We start from the raw sequence: 13,824 nt of genomic DNA, 5'->3' as shown, positions 1-13,824 counted from the left end.
CGTCCAACAGCCGAGCAGAGTGGCGCAGCGGAAGCGTGCTGGGCCCATAACCCAGAGGTCGATGGATCGAAACCATCCTCTGCTAACATATTTTTGATTTTGCAGATTTTCTTTTGCCTAAAGGAATTACATCCAATATGTGTATCTCTAATTATTCTTCAATAAGGCACAAGAAAAAAACAAACCGACATAAAATAACGAAGTAAACAAACCACCTCTGAAGTTGAGATTGAGAACCGCAGTGCATTGTGGGAAACGAGTTGGAGCTCGTTAGCGTGTCTTTTGTTTCGAGATTTCCGGATCGTTTCTGTTCCCCTTGTACCAGGGCGACGTGCCTTCAGAAAAACTCCACCAAACGTTTCATGACCGTAACGAAAGAAATGGCTTGTTCGTTGTAGTTGCAGGAGTTGTGGAGGAGATCCTGTGGTGAGTCTCAACATTCACCACTGGTCTTCTGCTCCGAGATGCTCTAGAATAGATAACGTGGCTTCTAACCTCCTATGTAATTGTTTTAACTTCTTTACGTTCACTTGGGCACGTTTAGTGGCATGAGGTCCATCTGTGATCAACTGGTGCAGACTTTATCCTTTTGGTCCCCATGTTCTGTTGGGTCTGGGTCCCATTCTGATAACACTGTGAACAGGTCAATTTGTAATGAAAAATGTGCCGTCTTGTTACAGGTCAACTGACATTGAGTGTCGGTGTCAAACCATACAACAGACAAAAGCAACACCAAACATGAACAAAAGCCATGACACTGAGTCCCGTGTCCACATGCACAGCTGGAGAGAAGCATCACAGAGGTGAGGACGTCATTCTGCAGGAAAAACACCTGGAGATAGTGTTTTATTTCCTATTGTGACAGACAATCCACTCTGCAGGTCCAGAGAGGCCTTCTACCCCGAGCTGGAGAGAGGTCTCATTACTCATTAGATGGCAATTGTAAGCTTCTTAAAACGTCTTCATAAATGTTTTCATCAACTAAGAGAAAAGAAAGGTAATTCTTTCTGTTTTCTGTCCATCTCCTAAACTGTTAAGTTAACATTAACTCAAATGTGGAAGTTTTGCGACTAGTTCAGTCACATACCTTGTTTGTTGTTATTCGAGTGCTGTGTCATCCATGTTTTGTTCTGCTCTGGTTATCTTATCAGGTTCTGGTTTAGTGACTCACACGGAAGGATCACCATGTTTTAGTAGTGTTAAACAGTCTAATTGGACCATTTGGGGGTCAGTCCCCTGATGTTTGGAGGAGAAATAGTGTCCTGCTCTGAAGTTCTTGTTTTCTTCTGTTTTCAAGGATGGAGCCTTTTTCGCAGCTGTGATGGCAGTAAGAACAGAACCTTTGCCGGCTATGCAGCTGCTCACAAACACTCACCCAGATCTACTTAATTTCAGAAATCCTGGCTGAAAAGGTTCTGGTTCCTTAGGTATTCTGCGACTCAGGATTGTATGTGGTGTCACGTGTGCCGCCGCCACGCTAAATACCAGCAAACCTTCTTAATCAGAGGATCCAGGGCATTTCGTCTCTCAACCATTAAGAGACACAGTTTGACCAACTATCATATCACGAGTGTGGAGCCCCACATGTTGTTGGCGTCTGCCCCGATCCCAAAGACATGATGCCTCTTCCATCCTTTAAGAACGGAACAGTAAATGATTTAGTGCTTTATATGAAAAAGGGCTCCACCAGAACTGTGATTCAGCACTGAAGGTTTTGTTGGATCGCAATACCTCTCGTGTGTCACTGCCAATCCGCGTGTTCTCTGAATGAAGACTACAAGAAGAGAAATACCAATTTCAAAATGTATTTAGCAAATAGAACCAATTCAAGATACAAATATTACAGAGCTCCGGGCCAGTTCATAACCCTACAATAACAAAGTCAATTGCCAGGGCATGAAGTCTGACAACCTATCCCTTGACCCAGTCTTTTATAGAAACACATATGCAAATTATTGATGCTAATTTAGTCCAATCCAGTCCTTCTGCTTGGATGACCTCGTCGTCTTCTTCCCGTTCCATTGGTTGCTGACATAGTTCTTGTTCTCCATTGTTTCCCAAATGGCCAGGTCAAAGTTCACCGTCTTCTTGCAGAGGATCTTATCAACACCAGTAAACTATGCTGTCCTACGATGGGGGTTTAACACTTCCCGTCTGACTGTCTCCTGCTGATTACATCTAAACAACAATCATGTCAAGTGAGGGTCAACTGACTGTTTATCGTTTTTGCTCTTGCTAAAGATTATACTATCCCTAACTTCTAAACCAACTGTAACAGAAAACATAAACATATAGAAAAAAGCAAACACAATTCTCTTCAGTTGCTACAAAGTTCAGTTAATTAAGGTTAAACCTGAAAAAAACATTTTTTTACTTCTGGGTGGAAACAACTTTATATATGTATATTTTACAGGGCTTTTTGCTGTGTATTCCAGGAGTCACATGATGCCACAAAAGGCTTTTGTTGTTATTTATGTTCTTGTTTAAACAGTTGCTGATGGTAACCGTGGTGATAATTTGGACACTGATTCTTAATATGTATCCATAAATAGATTAAGTTTAGATTACTACTGGAAACAGGTTGACAATGTGCTACCTTCAGAATATGGGTCAATTTCTTGCCTTTTTGTATTTATTTCACTAACATTGAGACACACCTGCAAAGCTGCTGTTTTTGAGGTTTCTGAAGTTTAGTCAATCAGATTCTTAAATGCAATTCATGCTGTCACACTGTCAAAGGAAAGGATGTATGTCATTTTAGTTTCTCTGTCGTGTTTGCAGTAATATACAAATTATAATAAATATCCTCTGCGGTATAAAGGAAAGGAGGAGCAGAGGAATGGAGTAGAACAGGTCACCTATAAAATATAACAAGTTTGTCCTCAATAACTACCTGAAGACTATGTGAAAATGCTTATTTATTGTTTCTCAGTCAAAAATTGACTAAATTAAAGAAACTCTGATTTATTTAAGATGACCTTTTCCTCTAAAAGGGAAACTTTTCCATGATCTAACCCAGGTGGCTCAAAATTCTCTACTAATATAAAACTGACCTTCTAAAACATCACCTGCACCAGATATGCAGATGTTAATTAATATAATAATTACATTTTTAAAAATGTATTCTTCTATTAAACTAGAATGCTGGTTCTCTTATATTGCTCTCCTCTTTGTGATTTACTGAGTAGATTTCATTTCTGTGCAAATTGTATATTACTATTTTTGCCTACGGCCTCAAAATCCATCTGTTAACTTTAATTTTTGCGTAATTGTATTTCTTCCGCTTCTATGTCATTTCCTGTGATATAAAAATGGTGGTCAAAGCTCGAGAAGGCGACTGAGTCTCTCTAAATTAACTGGAACCTTATCGTCATCGGGCTGCTGGCGGGGGGTCGGTGTCGGGCCAGAGTCGGTCTTTCCCGGGGCAGGAACTCCGTGTCCCCGTAGCCTGCTGCACCAGGTGAGCCCGTCAGTCGCCTCCGGGGCCAGCGAACATGGCTCCCGAACACAGTAGGCAGATCGCCGGATGTCTGCAGAGACCGTGGCGCAGATCAACTCCTGCATGCCGCTTCGCCCAATCATACGCGAATTTTGCAGATTATTGAGCGTCGTGGACGTAAAAGTTGGGGGCAACTTTTGTTTTTCAGTGCTTGCAAAGTGTTGCGTTTTTGGCAGAGACTCCTGCAGAGCTACAGTGCAGCTGCGCGCACAGAAGACTGCCGCAGTCTGCAGAAAAACCCCTTTCACCGCTTTTCATCAGAATTTCTTATTTTAATCAGTCATCTGAGAGTGGAATTTATAATTATTGATTGGATCAAATTAATTCAGACTTGTTTTAGCTGTTAATGCTGTGATGGATCATTCTGACATTCCTAATTACCCACACTGGACTAATTTAAAGTAATTCGTGAGGCGACAAACAGTTATGACCTGAATTCAGGTTTGCTGTGATGGGATTTCAGATCAGTAGTGGCTGTTTTGAATATCTTGTTATTTCATTAATAAATATCAACAAACTTAAGTCTTTGTTTGATCAAGAGAACCATAAAATGTACCTTCGGGTATCTAAAGGTTCTTGTAGTGTTCTGCCGGATAAGAACACACTTTGGGTTGAAATTTAGGTTATTGGTACTGATATGATGACATCACCTGGATAACCAGTTTGTTATTGACCGGTTCTGTTTCTGCAGGTGCAGCAATGTGAAAGAAGCTGTGAATCTATCGACATGGTTCAAACATGAGCGAGCAGTCGTCGGACCTCTGGTGTGAGTATGAATCAGCTACATTATTGATTACTCCTCACTGTTATTGATCACCTATCAGACATTATAAAAGCATCAAATGTTTGTGCGTCAGTCTGTGAAGAGTGCCAGGATTATTTTCAGAAGGAGTGTCCGACCCACGGGCCCCCGCGGTTTGTCCCTGACACGTTTGCTGCCCTGGGGCTGAACAACAGGGCGGCGCTCACAATCCCCTCAGGACTGGAAGTCTTCAGTAACGGACAGGAAGTGGATGTACGCTGTCTGGACGCTAACATCCCCAAGGGGGCTGTATTCGGTCCATACGAAGGAGAGCTGGTCTCCAAAGACAAATCACCTGGCCTCTTTTCTTGGATAGTAAGTTTACTCAGTCAAAGGCCCGATAAGAACCAATATGGACAGAAAGTTCCAGTTCTTACTGTTTTGTTTGTTGCAGATTTTTGACTTTGACAACACTTATCGGTGCATCGATGGTGGCGATGAGACCAAAGCCAACTGGATGAGGTAGCGCTGCTGTTGTGCAGCAGAGATCTATTGTGAAGTTAGCGGTTGAGCTAACTTCAGTCTTTTCCTAATTCCATGTCACATCTCTGGAAACCTAACATTGGGGCTCGGCAGGTTTGTGCGGACCTCGGCGGAGGAGAGTGACAGGAACCTGACAGCGTTTCAGCACTGTAAAAACATCTACTTCAGGGTGTGTCGCACGCTGGTGGCCGGAGAGAAACTGAGGGTCTGGTACAGTGAAGACTACATCCACCGACTGCACGCCATCTCTCAGGAGAGCATTGACCAGAACCTGGAGGCAGGTGAGCTGTATATACCAGCTGAGTGGGTTTTACCAACCAGAAACCAATCTGGAAACGTGGCGGGAGGTCTCCTGTTGATGTTTGTGTATGTATGACTGCTGTGTTTAGAGGTCAGCGTTGTGATTTCTATAGTTTTGAAATCAGCTGCAGAAATTGTTTCCATGGAAACTATAAAAGTGATGAATTCAGCCAGAAGGTGAGCGTGCATCCACTGCAGTAGCAAGTTTTTAATCCCATTCAGTTGGTTTGACAGGAGATGCTTCCCTCTGCAGAATTCTTTTATTTGAGCCATTTCGGGGGTTTTATCCCATTTAGTTGTTGAAGTGGGGTCTCAAAGGTCTATCTTTTCTGTGGGTTCCTGCTACCTGACATAAGTAAATCAATGGTTTGATTCCAGATTTAAAGAAGTCAGAGTCACTGCCCAGTTTGCAGAGGGATTTTAAATCTTCGAGTCTACCTTCAACTGTGCGGGGAAAACACAGTCCCAGTAAACCCAGTGAAGAGCCAAATGGTCAGCCTCCTGCCAAGAAGAAGAAGATCGATTTGATCTTCAAGGATGTCCTGGAGGCCTCTCTAGAAGGCTCAGCTTGGGGTAAATCCCAGTCTTCCCTACCGAGTGAGTGTGAAACAGGAGCACACAGTTCATGGATCGACTCCTTAGAAGGTGGTTTTAGTGTTCCGTGTCTGAAAGTGGAGAAAGAAGAAGAGAACCAGAGAGGTGAAGAACCTTCCACATCTTTTTGCCACAACTGTGTTAAACTGAAGAGGAGGATCTTAGAGTTGGAGGAAGAGCTCTCCCGTCTCAAAGGAGACCAGAGGGATGGTCCATCCAGGTCTGAACGAGGTCCACCCAAAAACCAGCTGGTTGCTCCTCATCCCGAACAAGGCCCCGTTGAAGATGTTCAAGGTATGATCCTGGAAAAACCAGAGCTGTTTTTGAGTCAGGGGCAGAATATTTGAGGTGAAAGTACTCAGCACCTTTTGTAAATATTAATGTTTATACTTGAAGATTCCAATGTTCATTAAGTGTTAAGACTTTTGTTTATGGGCTTAAAGCATCTATGCCTAATGGTAGGCATAGATGCTACCATCATCACGAGTTCACATACTAAATTTTAGTGGATTTTATGTTTCTCTTTGCAGTGATGGAGCCTTTGACTCCTACTCAGGCAGTTCTAGATGAAGATGAGCAGGATGTGGACTCAGCAGATGAATCCATCTCTGCTGATCTAGTGATTTCTCCTGAAGATGTTTCCAAGGTTTCCTCTGGTGGTGGCAGGAGGATTCGACGTTTCAAACAAGAATGGCTGAAGAAGTTCTGGTTCCTTCGCTACTCACCGACCCTCAACGAGATGTGGTGCCACGTGTGTCGCCAGTACACTGTGCAGTCATCACGAACGTCTGCTTTCATTATCGGCTCCAAGCAGTTCAAGATCCACACCATCAAACTTCACAGTCAGAGCAACCTCCACAAGAAGTGTCTGCAGCTGTACAAGCTCCGCATGCATCCAGAGAAGACAGAGGAGATGTGCAAGAACATGATGATCCTGTTGAATGCAGCATACCACTTGGCCCTGGAGGGACGGCCCTACTCTGATCTCCGGCCGCTGGCAGAGCTTCTGAAGAAGTGTGACCTCAGAGTGGTGGACCAGTACATGAATGAAGGAGACTGCCAGATCCTCATTCACCACATTGCCCGGGCTTTGAGAGAAGATCTGGCTGAGAAGATGCGTCTGTCTCCCTTCCTCAGTGTCATCATGGACGCCCAAAGTAATGACATTTTCTCTAATGTGGTAGCGGTTTATATCCAGTTCCTGACCAATGAAGGCTCCCCAAGCACTGAGTTTTTGTCCCTGCAGAGGTTGAGTGTGACCAGTGTGGATGGCTATCTCCAGGCTGTGGATCGTGCCTTAAGTGTCCTCGGCCTCCGTTTTCAGGACTTGCTCGTGGTGGGCTTTGGGATAGATGGTACCAACATTTCCTCAGGAATGAGATCCAACCTATACTCCGCTGTACAAAAGACATTTCCTTGGATCCTCTGCTTTCCTGTCATGATCCATCGGCCCCATCTGGAGGTGCTAGATGCCATCAGTGGGAAGGATCTCTCATGCCTGGAGGACCTAGAGACCAATCTCAAGCAGCTCTTTAGTTTTTATCGTTATTTCCCTTGCATGATGGCCGATCTTCGTTCTACAGCCCCAACATTGTCAGAGGAGACAGAGTTCTTAGGTGACATTAGAGCCATTCGATGGATCATAGGAGAACCAAATGTCCTAAATGCGCTGATCAAAGACTACCTGGAGGTAGTTGCCCATTTGAAGGAGATCAGCAGCCACACTCAGAGGGCTGATGCTGCAGCCATTGCTCTCACTCTTCTTCAGTTCCTCATGGATTATCAGTCTGTAAAGCTCATCTACTTCCTCCTGGATATCATAGCTGTTCTTTCACGTCTCGCACTCACTTTCCAGCGAGACTACTTGCTGGTGTCACAAGTTCAAACCAAGATTGAGGAGGCCATTCTGGAGATCGGTCAGTTGGTGGACTGTCCTGGAGAGTACCTGCAGGAGTTTGAGGACAGTTTCAGAGAAAGTTTCAATGGAATTTCTCTGAAAAACTTGCGCGTCGCAGAGTCTAAGTTCCAGTCCATTCGTGAAAAGATCTGCACCAGGAGCCAGAGCATCCTGTCCCAAAGGCTGGACCAGCAGTCTCGTTCCTTCACACATGCCTGCAGGATCTTGGACTTGTCGTCCTGGCCCCACAACCCAGATGACTTAAAAGACTACGGAGAGGAAGAAATACAGATCATTTTTAACCACCTGGAGTCCATTCCCTTTGGAGGTCAGGAGGGCTCCCAGGCCAGGCCAGAGGCCCGAAGCAGCCTATTGGTGGAATGGAAAGATCTGAAATCCGACTACTTCACTATGAACGGTTTCAAAGAGATCGTTGGTCACATCTGCAGGTACCGGCAGCGTTTTCCTCTGTTAAACCAGATAATTCAGTTTGTCAGGGTCCAGCCTAGTTCTGCAGCCTGCTGCGATAAGGGGCGCGGTGCTCTACAGAAGGTGTGTCAGAACCACCGTTCCCGGCCAACGTTGGAGCACACCAATGATCAGCTGACCGTGGCGGTGAACGGACCTCCCATCGCCAACTTTGACGGGAAACGAGCGCTGGATAGCTGGTTTGAGGAGAAGTCAGGGAGTTTGTCTGTACAGGTGATGAACAGGACGTCCGCCACCGATCATTTCAACACAGAGGTGCATCCTGATATTTAGCTGGTCGACCAGGAAAATCGCTGTCAGCAAAAAACAAGGAGGCTGCACGCTACTCCCAACCAGGAGTTACAACCTTAAACACGGTCTCACGCATCAGGACATGAAGATCAGCTCATCACAAGATAAAAGTACGTCAGATGACTGACAGCAGAAGGTCTAAACATGTAAAAAAAAAAAAAAAAAACAGTCTCACAAATATGGAAACAGTGGTTCCATCTCCAGTTTCAGATGTTCTGCACATAACTCGACCAGAGCAGCTGGAAGAATTATTAGTTTGGAAACAACAAAACCATGAAATAAAAATACAGAAATGCATCAGTTTCTAAACCTGAGAGAAAAGAACACAACAAAGACCAAAACTGCACAGAAAAAAGGACAAAAAAACCCAACAGATATAACAAATACAAAAGCTAACAGCTACGAGGAGATACAAAAACTTGAGATGCAAAACAAAGTCGAATAGGCAGAAGGAGGGGACAGACAAGGAGAATCTAGCAGCTGCGCCTTCTGTCCGTCTGTCCTCTGCCTCACATATATGGAACTCTTTCTTTTCCAGGGCAGCTTTTCTAACGAGTCTCTCCAAAAAGAGGCTCCCGATTGGCTCTGCTCAGCGTAAATAGAATAATAAATCACTTGTTGCCAGAATAAAAGTCATTTATTTGTGGTGAACAATCAGTCAGTGTGAAAGTTGCCGCCTGCACTGTTGAGCTGCTTCTTGGCTGCTGTGGATGTTCAGCGTGGCGCCTGGCAGGAACACACACGATTCACAGAGGCTTTATATTTCTGTTGGAAACGCACACACGCCTCCTCCTGTTTATATTGTATAAAGTGTACATTAGCTCAGAGTATATTTTCTCTTGAAAGTTGTACCATAAAGATTTAAATGCTAAAGGTGAAGCTGTGCTGCTGTTTTTGATGCATTTGTTTAAATGTTTGCTGCTGTAAATATTTGGTCGGTACTAAAGAAACATCATGTTTTTTCTCCTCATGCTAACAAACTAATGCCACTGTTGCTAAAGCTCAGGCTGAAAATGTGTCAAAACCTCACGACAGCATTCATGCTGCAGCTATAAGCATCTCTCATCCATCCTAAGATGCTTGTATTTCATTTAAAGCTGAAGTCCAAAATGTTGAGGGCTAAACAACCTCATTTTTGCCTTTAAAGCTTTGCTTGTTTTGTACTCGTTGGTTCTGACAGAGAATGTATTTTATTGCTCTTATGCTTTATTGTTCAGTTAATTGAAACATGATGGTTGAAAACAAATTGGCAGGTGATTTCTGGAGTTGTTGGTGTAGCCGGGCTAGCTCCTACCTGCTGCCTCTAGCCTATATGCTAAGCTAGTTCTCACAGCTGAAGTTGTTTTTTCAACAACAATGTGATTAAACAGTCACAAATGTTCAGTTTTTTTAGTTGCTTTTGTCTGTATTTATACTCTGCATGTTAAATTAGTTAAGGAGGGATAAAGTCTATACATCGCAGGTACAGGAGGCGGAGGGTTTGATCTGCTTCACTTGGACTTCTCTAAACTGACTTTTTTTCCCCTGCTGGATTCAGAAATTAAGCCTGTTGAACCAAAACACCGATTGTGTGTCTGATTTCCCATGATTTAAAAATAACCCCAGAAACAATTTAGCCCTCAAGCAGGAGGTGAGGAAACCTGCTGGACAACATGTTTGGTTTCTAGGAAACTGCAAATTTTCCTCCCTGCTGAGATTTCCTGCAGCCATTTGGCCTCAAGACTAAAGAAAGAGGAAGTGGGTCCACCAGAAAAAACAAGGCCCAGGAAGGGCACAGACAACCCATAATAACGTGAATAATTGGAACAATATTGAATGTTTGTTCACTTATGACAGAAGCCGAATCTGACCTCTCTGTGATCCAAATGAATCTGCTCCTGTTGGAAGACATCTAGGCTGTTTGACTCTTCTACTAACTTTGACATGATTTGATTATGGGAGTCAGAGGTACAAAGAATATACAGCTAAACTGCTAACCGTTAATAAATGTGCAGTGGTACCACAGCAGATGTAACGATTCAGGTTGTGATGGGGGATTGGAGCCGCCGGTGCCATCGAGGCTTCTGCAGAAGACCCAAACACAAATGCCAAACCAACGCCAGGGTCTCCCACATCAGCGCCAAAGGTCAGTCTGGGCTCCTTTAACCAGACAACAATAATGTTTTTGTTTTTCTACACTACACTAAATATTTACATCATTCTAATACATTACTTGCACCATACAATATATGTCATTTTATCTTACAGTATACAATCTGTTTAAGTCATTTAATCTTACATAATACAATATTTAAGTCATTCTATCTTATATTCTACACGATTTACATAATTTTATCTTATCGCGCAGTTTGTTTACTAACCGTGGGTTGTCTGCGTCACATTTTTGGGTAAAAACTGAGTCAACTGTGAACATCGCCATCTACTGGCTCGGAGTCCTTGCTGTGGCGTTTTCAGTCCGCGAGAATGTGCGTCGGTATTTTGCACAAACATAGCACGTTCTTAAAACATAACAGCTTAGATGAGGTTTCTGGTGCCGACGTCGTCGTGCAAACGAGGCTTTTGCGTGGACAGGAACACGGTCGTGTTCGCATTATCTGTTTAGCGTTATATGCTAACGGTTCACCAGCAGGTAGCGGCGACCAAAGCAGCTCTGCCAACGTCGAGTTTGGAACAGACAATTTCTGACGTGTCGCTTCATTTTGTGTCACTTCAAGGTTGGAGGTAATCATCTTATTATTATCCAAAAATAAGATCCAACAAGTCTAAAGATCAATAGAATGAAAGTGGTTCAAGGACCAATGGTCAAAGTAGCTTTAATGCTGAGTAACAATAATAACTGTTAAGTGCTAATCTACATCATTAGAGCAGTCTAATCCCAATCTTCCCAATCTATTTTTATTTTATATTTAATAAACTTTACTTATCTGTTATCAAATATATTCTAATTTTAGGTATGCTTTAAATATGTTTTAATATGCCCAAAACTCTTAAAACAGGTATAAACTCTGGTTTAATCAAAGCAAATAAATAAAATTAATCAAAAAGAATTTCTGCAGAATTGGGTGAGTTTCAGGGTGAAAAATCTGGGATGTGGCTGCTATAAAATTCCCTGTGAGGCAGCAGCCTAGTGGTTGTTGGACAGGAAGAGGAGGAAGAGGGTGAAGAGAAAGGCTCTGTGAGTCAGGACACAAAGAGCTGCTATCACTCAGCTGCTGTCTCCCTCGCAGGGTGGCACAGATCGGACGCCACAGCCGCTCCAACTCCATTCTGTTTGTGACTGTTCAACGGGAGGCGATATGAAGAGCGGCCTCGGACTGTTCCTGCTCGTGTGTTTGGCCGTTTTCCGTGCAGGTGGGTGGACGGTTGACATTCTCTAAGATTTAGGTCTCGACACGCTAATCAGAAGACAATCTCCTGTATTTCCAGTTAATTTCTCTGGGAGAAGAAAAACAGTGTTTGTTTACAGAAGTGTGATCCTCCCAGTGTTGAAATGCTCCCTGAATTTGGCAGCTTTATTAAAAGGCTTTTTTACTTCCACATTTAACCTGGTGTTTGTTGTGTATAGTTTTACAAATGTTGCCTTATTTCTTTTTTTTAATATGTTTTATCCTCGTATTTACTCTTCTGCAGGTTTGGGACTTCGCTGTTACAAATGTTCGGATTACACCGGCCGCTGTGAGAACGTGCAGGAGTGCACATACGAGGACTCCTGCATCTCTCTGAGCGAAGGAGGTCAGTTGGTTTGAAACTTTTGTGGAACCGTTTCTGATAACAGATGTTTGATGAATGTTTTGCATTTAAAGCAGCCCTTCTCAAATAGTGGGGTGCGATGCCAGGGGGGGCGCGTGTGACCCCGGAGAACATGTTGGGTTTTTTTACGTACTAGAATAAAGTGTAATTGCACATCCCGCGCGCACACACCACAGAGCAATGGATAGGAAGTGCAGTGAACAAACCATCAAGAGATGGCATGAAAAAATACTTAACAGTGATGAAATGAAAGGCAGAGAGAGACGGAGATATTGAGACAAACGAAAGTCTCCCGAAAGCTAAGACGAGGAAATATGACGAAGCATATATAGCGCTTGGCTTCACTGTGACTACGGTGGGAGACGAGGAAAGACCGGTGTGTTTACTGTGTCTAAAAATGTTGGCAGCGGACAGCATGAAGCCAAATAAATGAAGGCGTCACTTAAAGACATTACACCCCAGTCACGCTGATCAGCCGCTTGAGTTTTTTCAGCAAAAACGTGCCGAATATTGGCAACAATCATCCCGCTTTGGTCTATATTTCTTTCTTTTTTTGTTTTCTTTAATGTTAATAAGGATACAATGTTATGCAGAGGTGTACTTATAACAATTTCATAGACAAATTCATACTAATTATAGTCACGGCGGGGGGGGGGGGCACAAAATGTTTTCTTCTTCCTAGGGGGGGCGTAACAGAAAATAATTGAGAAGCACTGATTTAAAGTAAATGAAGAGACTTTGCGGTGATATCATATTTTCATGTATGACGGTTAAACGGGGCAGCCCAACTTAAGATACTCATTCACACACTCACACACTCACTCACTCACTCACTTTCAGTTACTCATGTTGATGGGAATTTCATCCAGCAGGGGACACAAGAGCTCCTCTGTATTGCAGCTTTAAGCATATTTCATTATTTTTACAGACTGTATATAACAGTGTTTAACTTTAGTGTGTGTGTGTGTGTGTGTGTGTGTGTGTGCGTGTGTGTGTGTGTGTGTCTGTCTGTCTGTCTGTCTGTCTAGGGGGAAAGACCATCCGTCAGTGCATCAGGTACACGGATTGTGATAACTCTCGCCTGGCCCAGATGTTCCCGTCCATCTCCAAATTCAAGTACCGATGCTGCAGCAGCAACCTGTGCAACTCCGCCAGTGGCGTTACCATGGTGACGCCTGCCCTGGCTCTGGCCAGCTTGCTGCTGAGCATTTGGTGGTGCTGGAGCTAAACGGCACCGAAGCATTGGCGTTGAGTCAACTGTTCTGTTTTCAGACTCACAGCTTCTGTCAACAAACTTGACTTTTTCTCTTTGTGTTTATCATTTGAAACTAACTTGTGCTTTAAACAATAAACAGTAGAAAAAAGGTGTTTTGCTTGTCACTGAACATTAAATTCTCCCTTTGTTTTATTTCCAGTTTAGATTTTATAGAACCCCTCAAGTCATTCAGCCATAATTTCACTAGTTCTTCTTAGAACAGAAATGGTTTTATTTCAATATTTACAGATGGTTTTTAGATAGTTCTTTGATGTTCAAATATACTCAGGACTCTGAAACTGCATCAAGCCTTGTAAGAACAGAATTTAACAAGCAAATTAGGTTATATTTGAAAATGACAAATATTGTCATTTAATTATAGAAAATTCTTTAGCTTCAGAGTGAAAATACAAAATATTTTATTGGATACAAATGTCAAAAATGACACATTACCAGATCTAAAA

The 13,824-nt window shown here is 43.1% G+C and overlaps 2 protein-coding genes, 2 long non-coding RNA genes and 1 other non-coding gene across 8 annotated transcripts; 3 read left to right on the top strand and 2 right to left on the bottom strand.

Annotated features, from left to right (window-relative positions):
• Positions 1-13: 13 nt before the first annotated feature.
• On the top strand, positions 14-85 carry trnam-cau (transfer RNA methionine (anticodon CAU)). The gene has a single exon. It is a non-coding gene; the product is annotated as a tRNA-Met (tRNA).
• A 1,706-nt stretch (positions 86-1,791) lies between these two features.
• On the bottom strand, positions 1,792-2,572 carry LOC130535883 (uncharacterized). The gene is made up of 2 exons (XR_008953233.1): positions 2,443-2,572; positions 1,792-1,982 (listed from the first exon to the last, which is right to left on the bottom strand). It is a non-coding gene; the product is annotated as an uncharacterized LOC130535883 (long non-coding RNA).
• A 752-nt stretch (positions 2,573-3,324) lies between these two features.
• On the top strand, positions 3,325-9,734 carry prdm11 (PR domain containing 11). Of its 2 annotated transcripts, none has more exons than XM_057051246.1 (7): positions 3,325-3,460; positions 4,191-4,265; positions 4,357-4,616; positions 4,696-4,763; positions 4,878-5,065; positions 5,463-5,972; positions 6,209-9,734. In XM_057051246.1, the coding sequence occupies exons 2-7, from the start codon at positions 4,238-4,240 to the stop codon at positions 8,335-8,337; spliced, it is 3,183 nt and encodes a 1,060-aa protein (XP_056907226.1). In that variant the 5' UTR covers positions 3,325-3,460; positions 4,191-4,237; the 3' UTR covers positions 8,338-9,734. The 2 variants fall into 2 exon arrangements, with proteins under 2 accessions (XP_056907226.1, XP_056907227.1); XM_057051247.1 differs by lacking the exon at positions 3,325-3,460 and adding an exon at positions 3,488-3,622.
• Positions 8,971-10,856, bottom strand: LOC130535882 (uncharacterized). 3 transcript variants are annotated; one of them, XR_008953232.1, is made up of 3 exons: positions 10,716-10,856; positions 10,333-10,494; positions 8,971-9,147 (listed from the first exon to the last, which is right to left on the bottom strand). It is a non-coding gene; the product is annotated as an uncharacterized LOC130535882 (long non-coding RNA). The 3 variants fall into 3 exon arrangements; XR_008953230.1 differs by having other exon boundaries at positions 10,356-10,494; XR_008953231.1 differs by having other exon boundaries at positions 8,971-9,120; positions 10,356-10,494.
• LOC130535880 (CD59 glycoprotein-like) lies at positions 10,790-13,490 on the top strand. Its single transcript, XM_057051253.1, has 4 exons — positions 10,790-11,076; positions 11,583-11,706; positions 11,986-12,087; positions 13,134-13,490. Exons 2-4 carry the CDS (start codon positions 11,652-11,654, stop codon positions 13,331-13,333), a joined length of 357 nt encoding a protein of 118 aa, XP_056907233.1. The 5' UTR covers positions 10,790-11,076; positions 11,583-11,651; the 3' UTR covers positions 13,334-13,490.
• The last annotated feature ends 334 nt before the right edge of the window (positions 13,491-13,824 follow it).

This window comes from Takifugu flavidus, chromosome 13 (genome assembly GCF_003711565.1).
Source record: "Takifugu flavidus isolate HTHZ2018 chromosome 13, ASM371156v2, whole genome shotgun sequence".
Classification (NCBI taxonomy): domain Eukaryota; kingdom Metazoa; phylum Chordata; class Actinopteri; order Tetraodontiformes; family Tetraodontidae; genus Takifugu; species Takifugu flavidus.
Note: the sequence above shows the minus strand (reverse complement) of the source record. Positions and strands in the feature narration are given on the sequence as shown.

What these genes read in the sequence shown, in the direction of transcription:
- prdm11 (XM_057051246.1), top strand. Translation starts at nt 4,238, where the DNA reads ATGAGCGAGCAGTCGTCGGACCTCTGGT. An exon ending in CTGGCCTCTTTTCTTGGATA is followed by an intron (nt 4,617 to 4,695) that starts GTAAGTTTACTC and finishes TGTTTGTTGCAG; the next exon opens with ATTTTTGACTTTGACAACAC. An exon ending in ACCAAAGCCAACTGGATGAG is followed by an intron (nt 4,764 to 4,877) that starts GTAGCGCTGCTG and finishes GGGGCTCGGCAG; the next exon opens with GTTTGTGCGGACCTCGGCGG.
- LOC130535880 (XM_057051253.1), top strand. Translation starts at nt 11,652, where the DNA reads ATGAAGAGCGGCCTCGGACTGTTCCTGCTCGTGTGTTTGGCCGTTTTC. An exon ending in TTTGGCCGTTTTCCGTGCAG is followed by an intron (nt 11,707 to 11,985) that starts GTGGGTGGACGG and finishes ACTCTTCTGCAG; the next exon opens with GTTTGGGACTTCGCTGTTAC. An exon ending in CATCTCTCTGAGCGAAGGAG is followed by an intron (nt 12,088 to 13,133) that starts GTCAGTTGGTTT and finishes CTGTCTGTCTAG; the next exon opens with GGGGAAAGACCATCCGTCAG.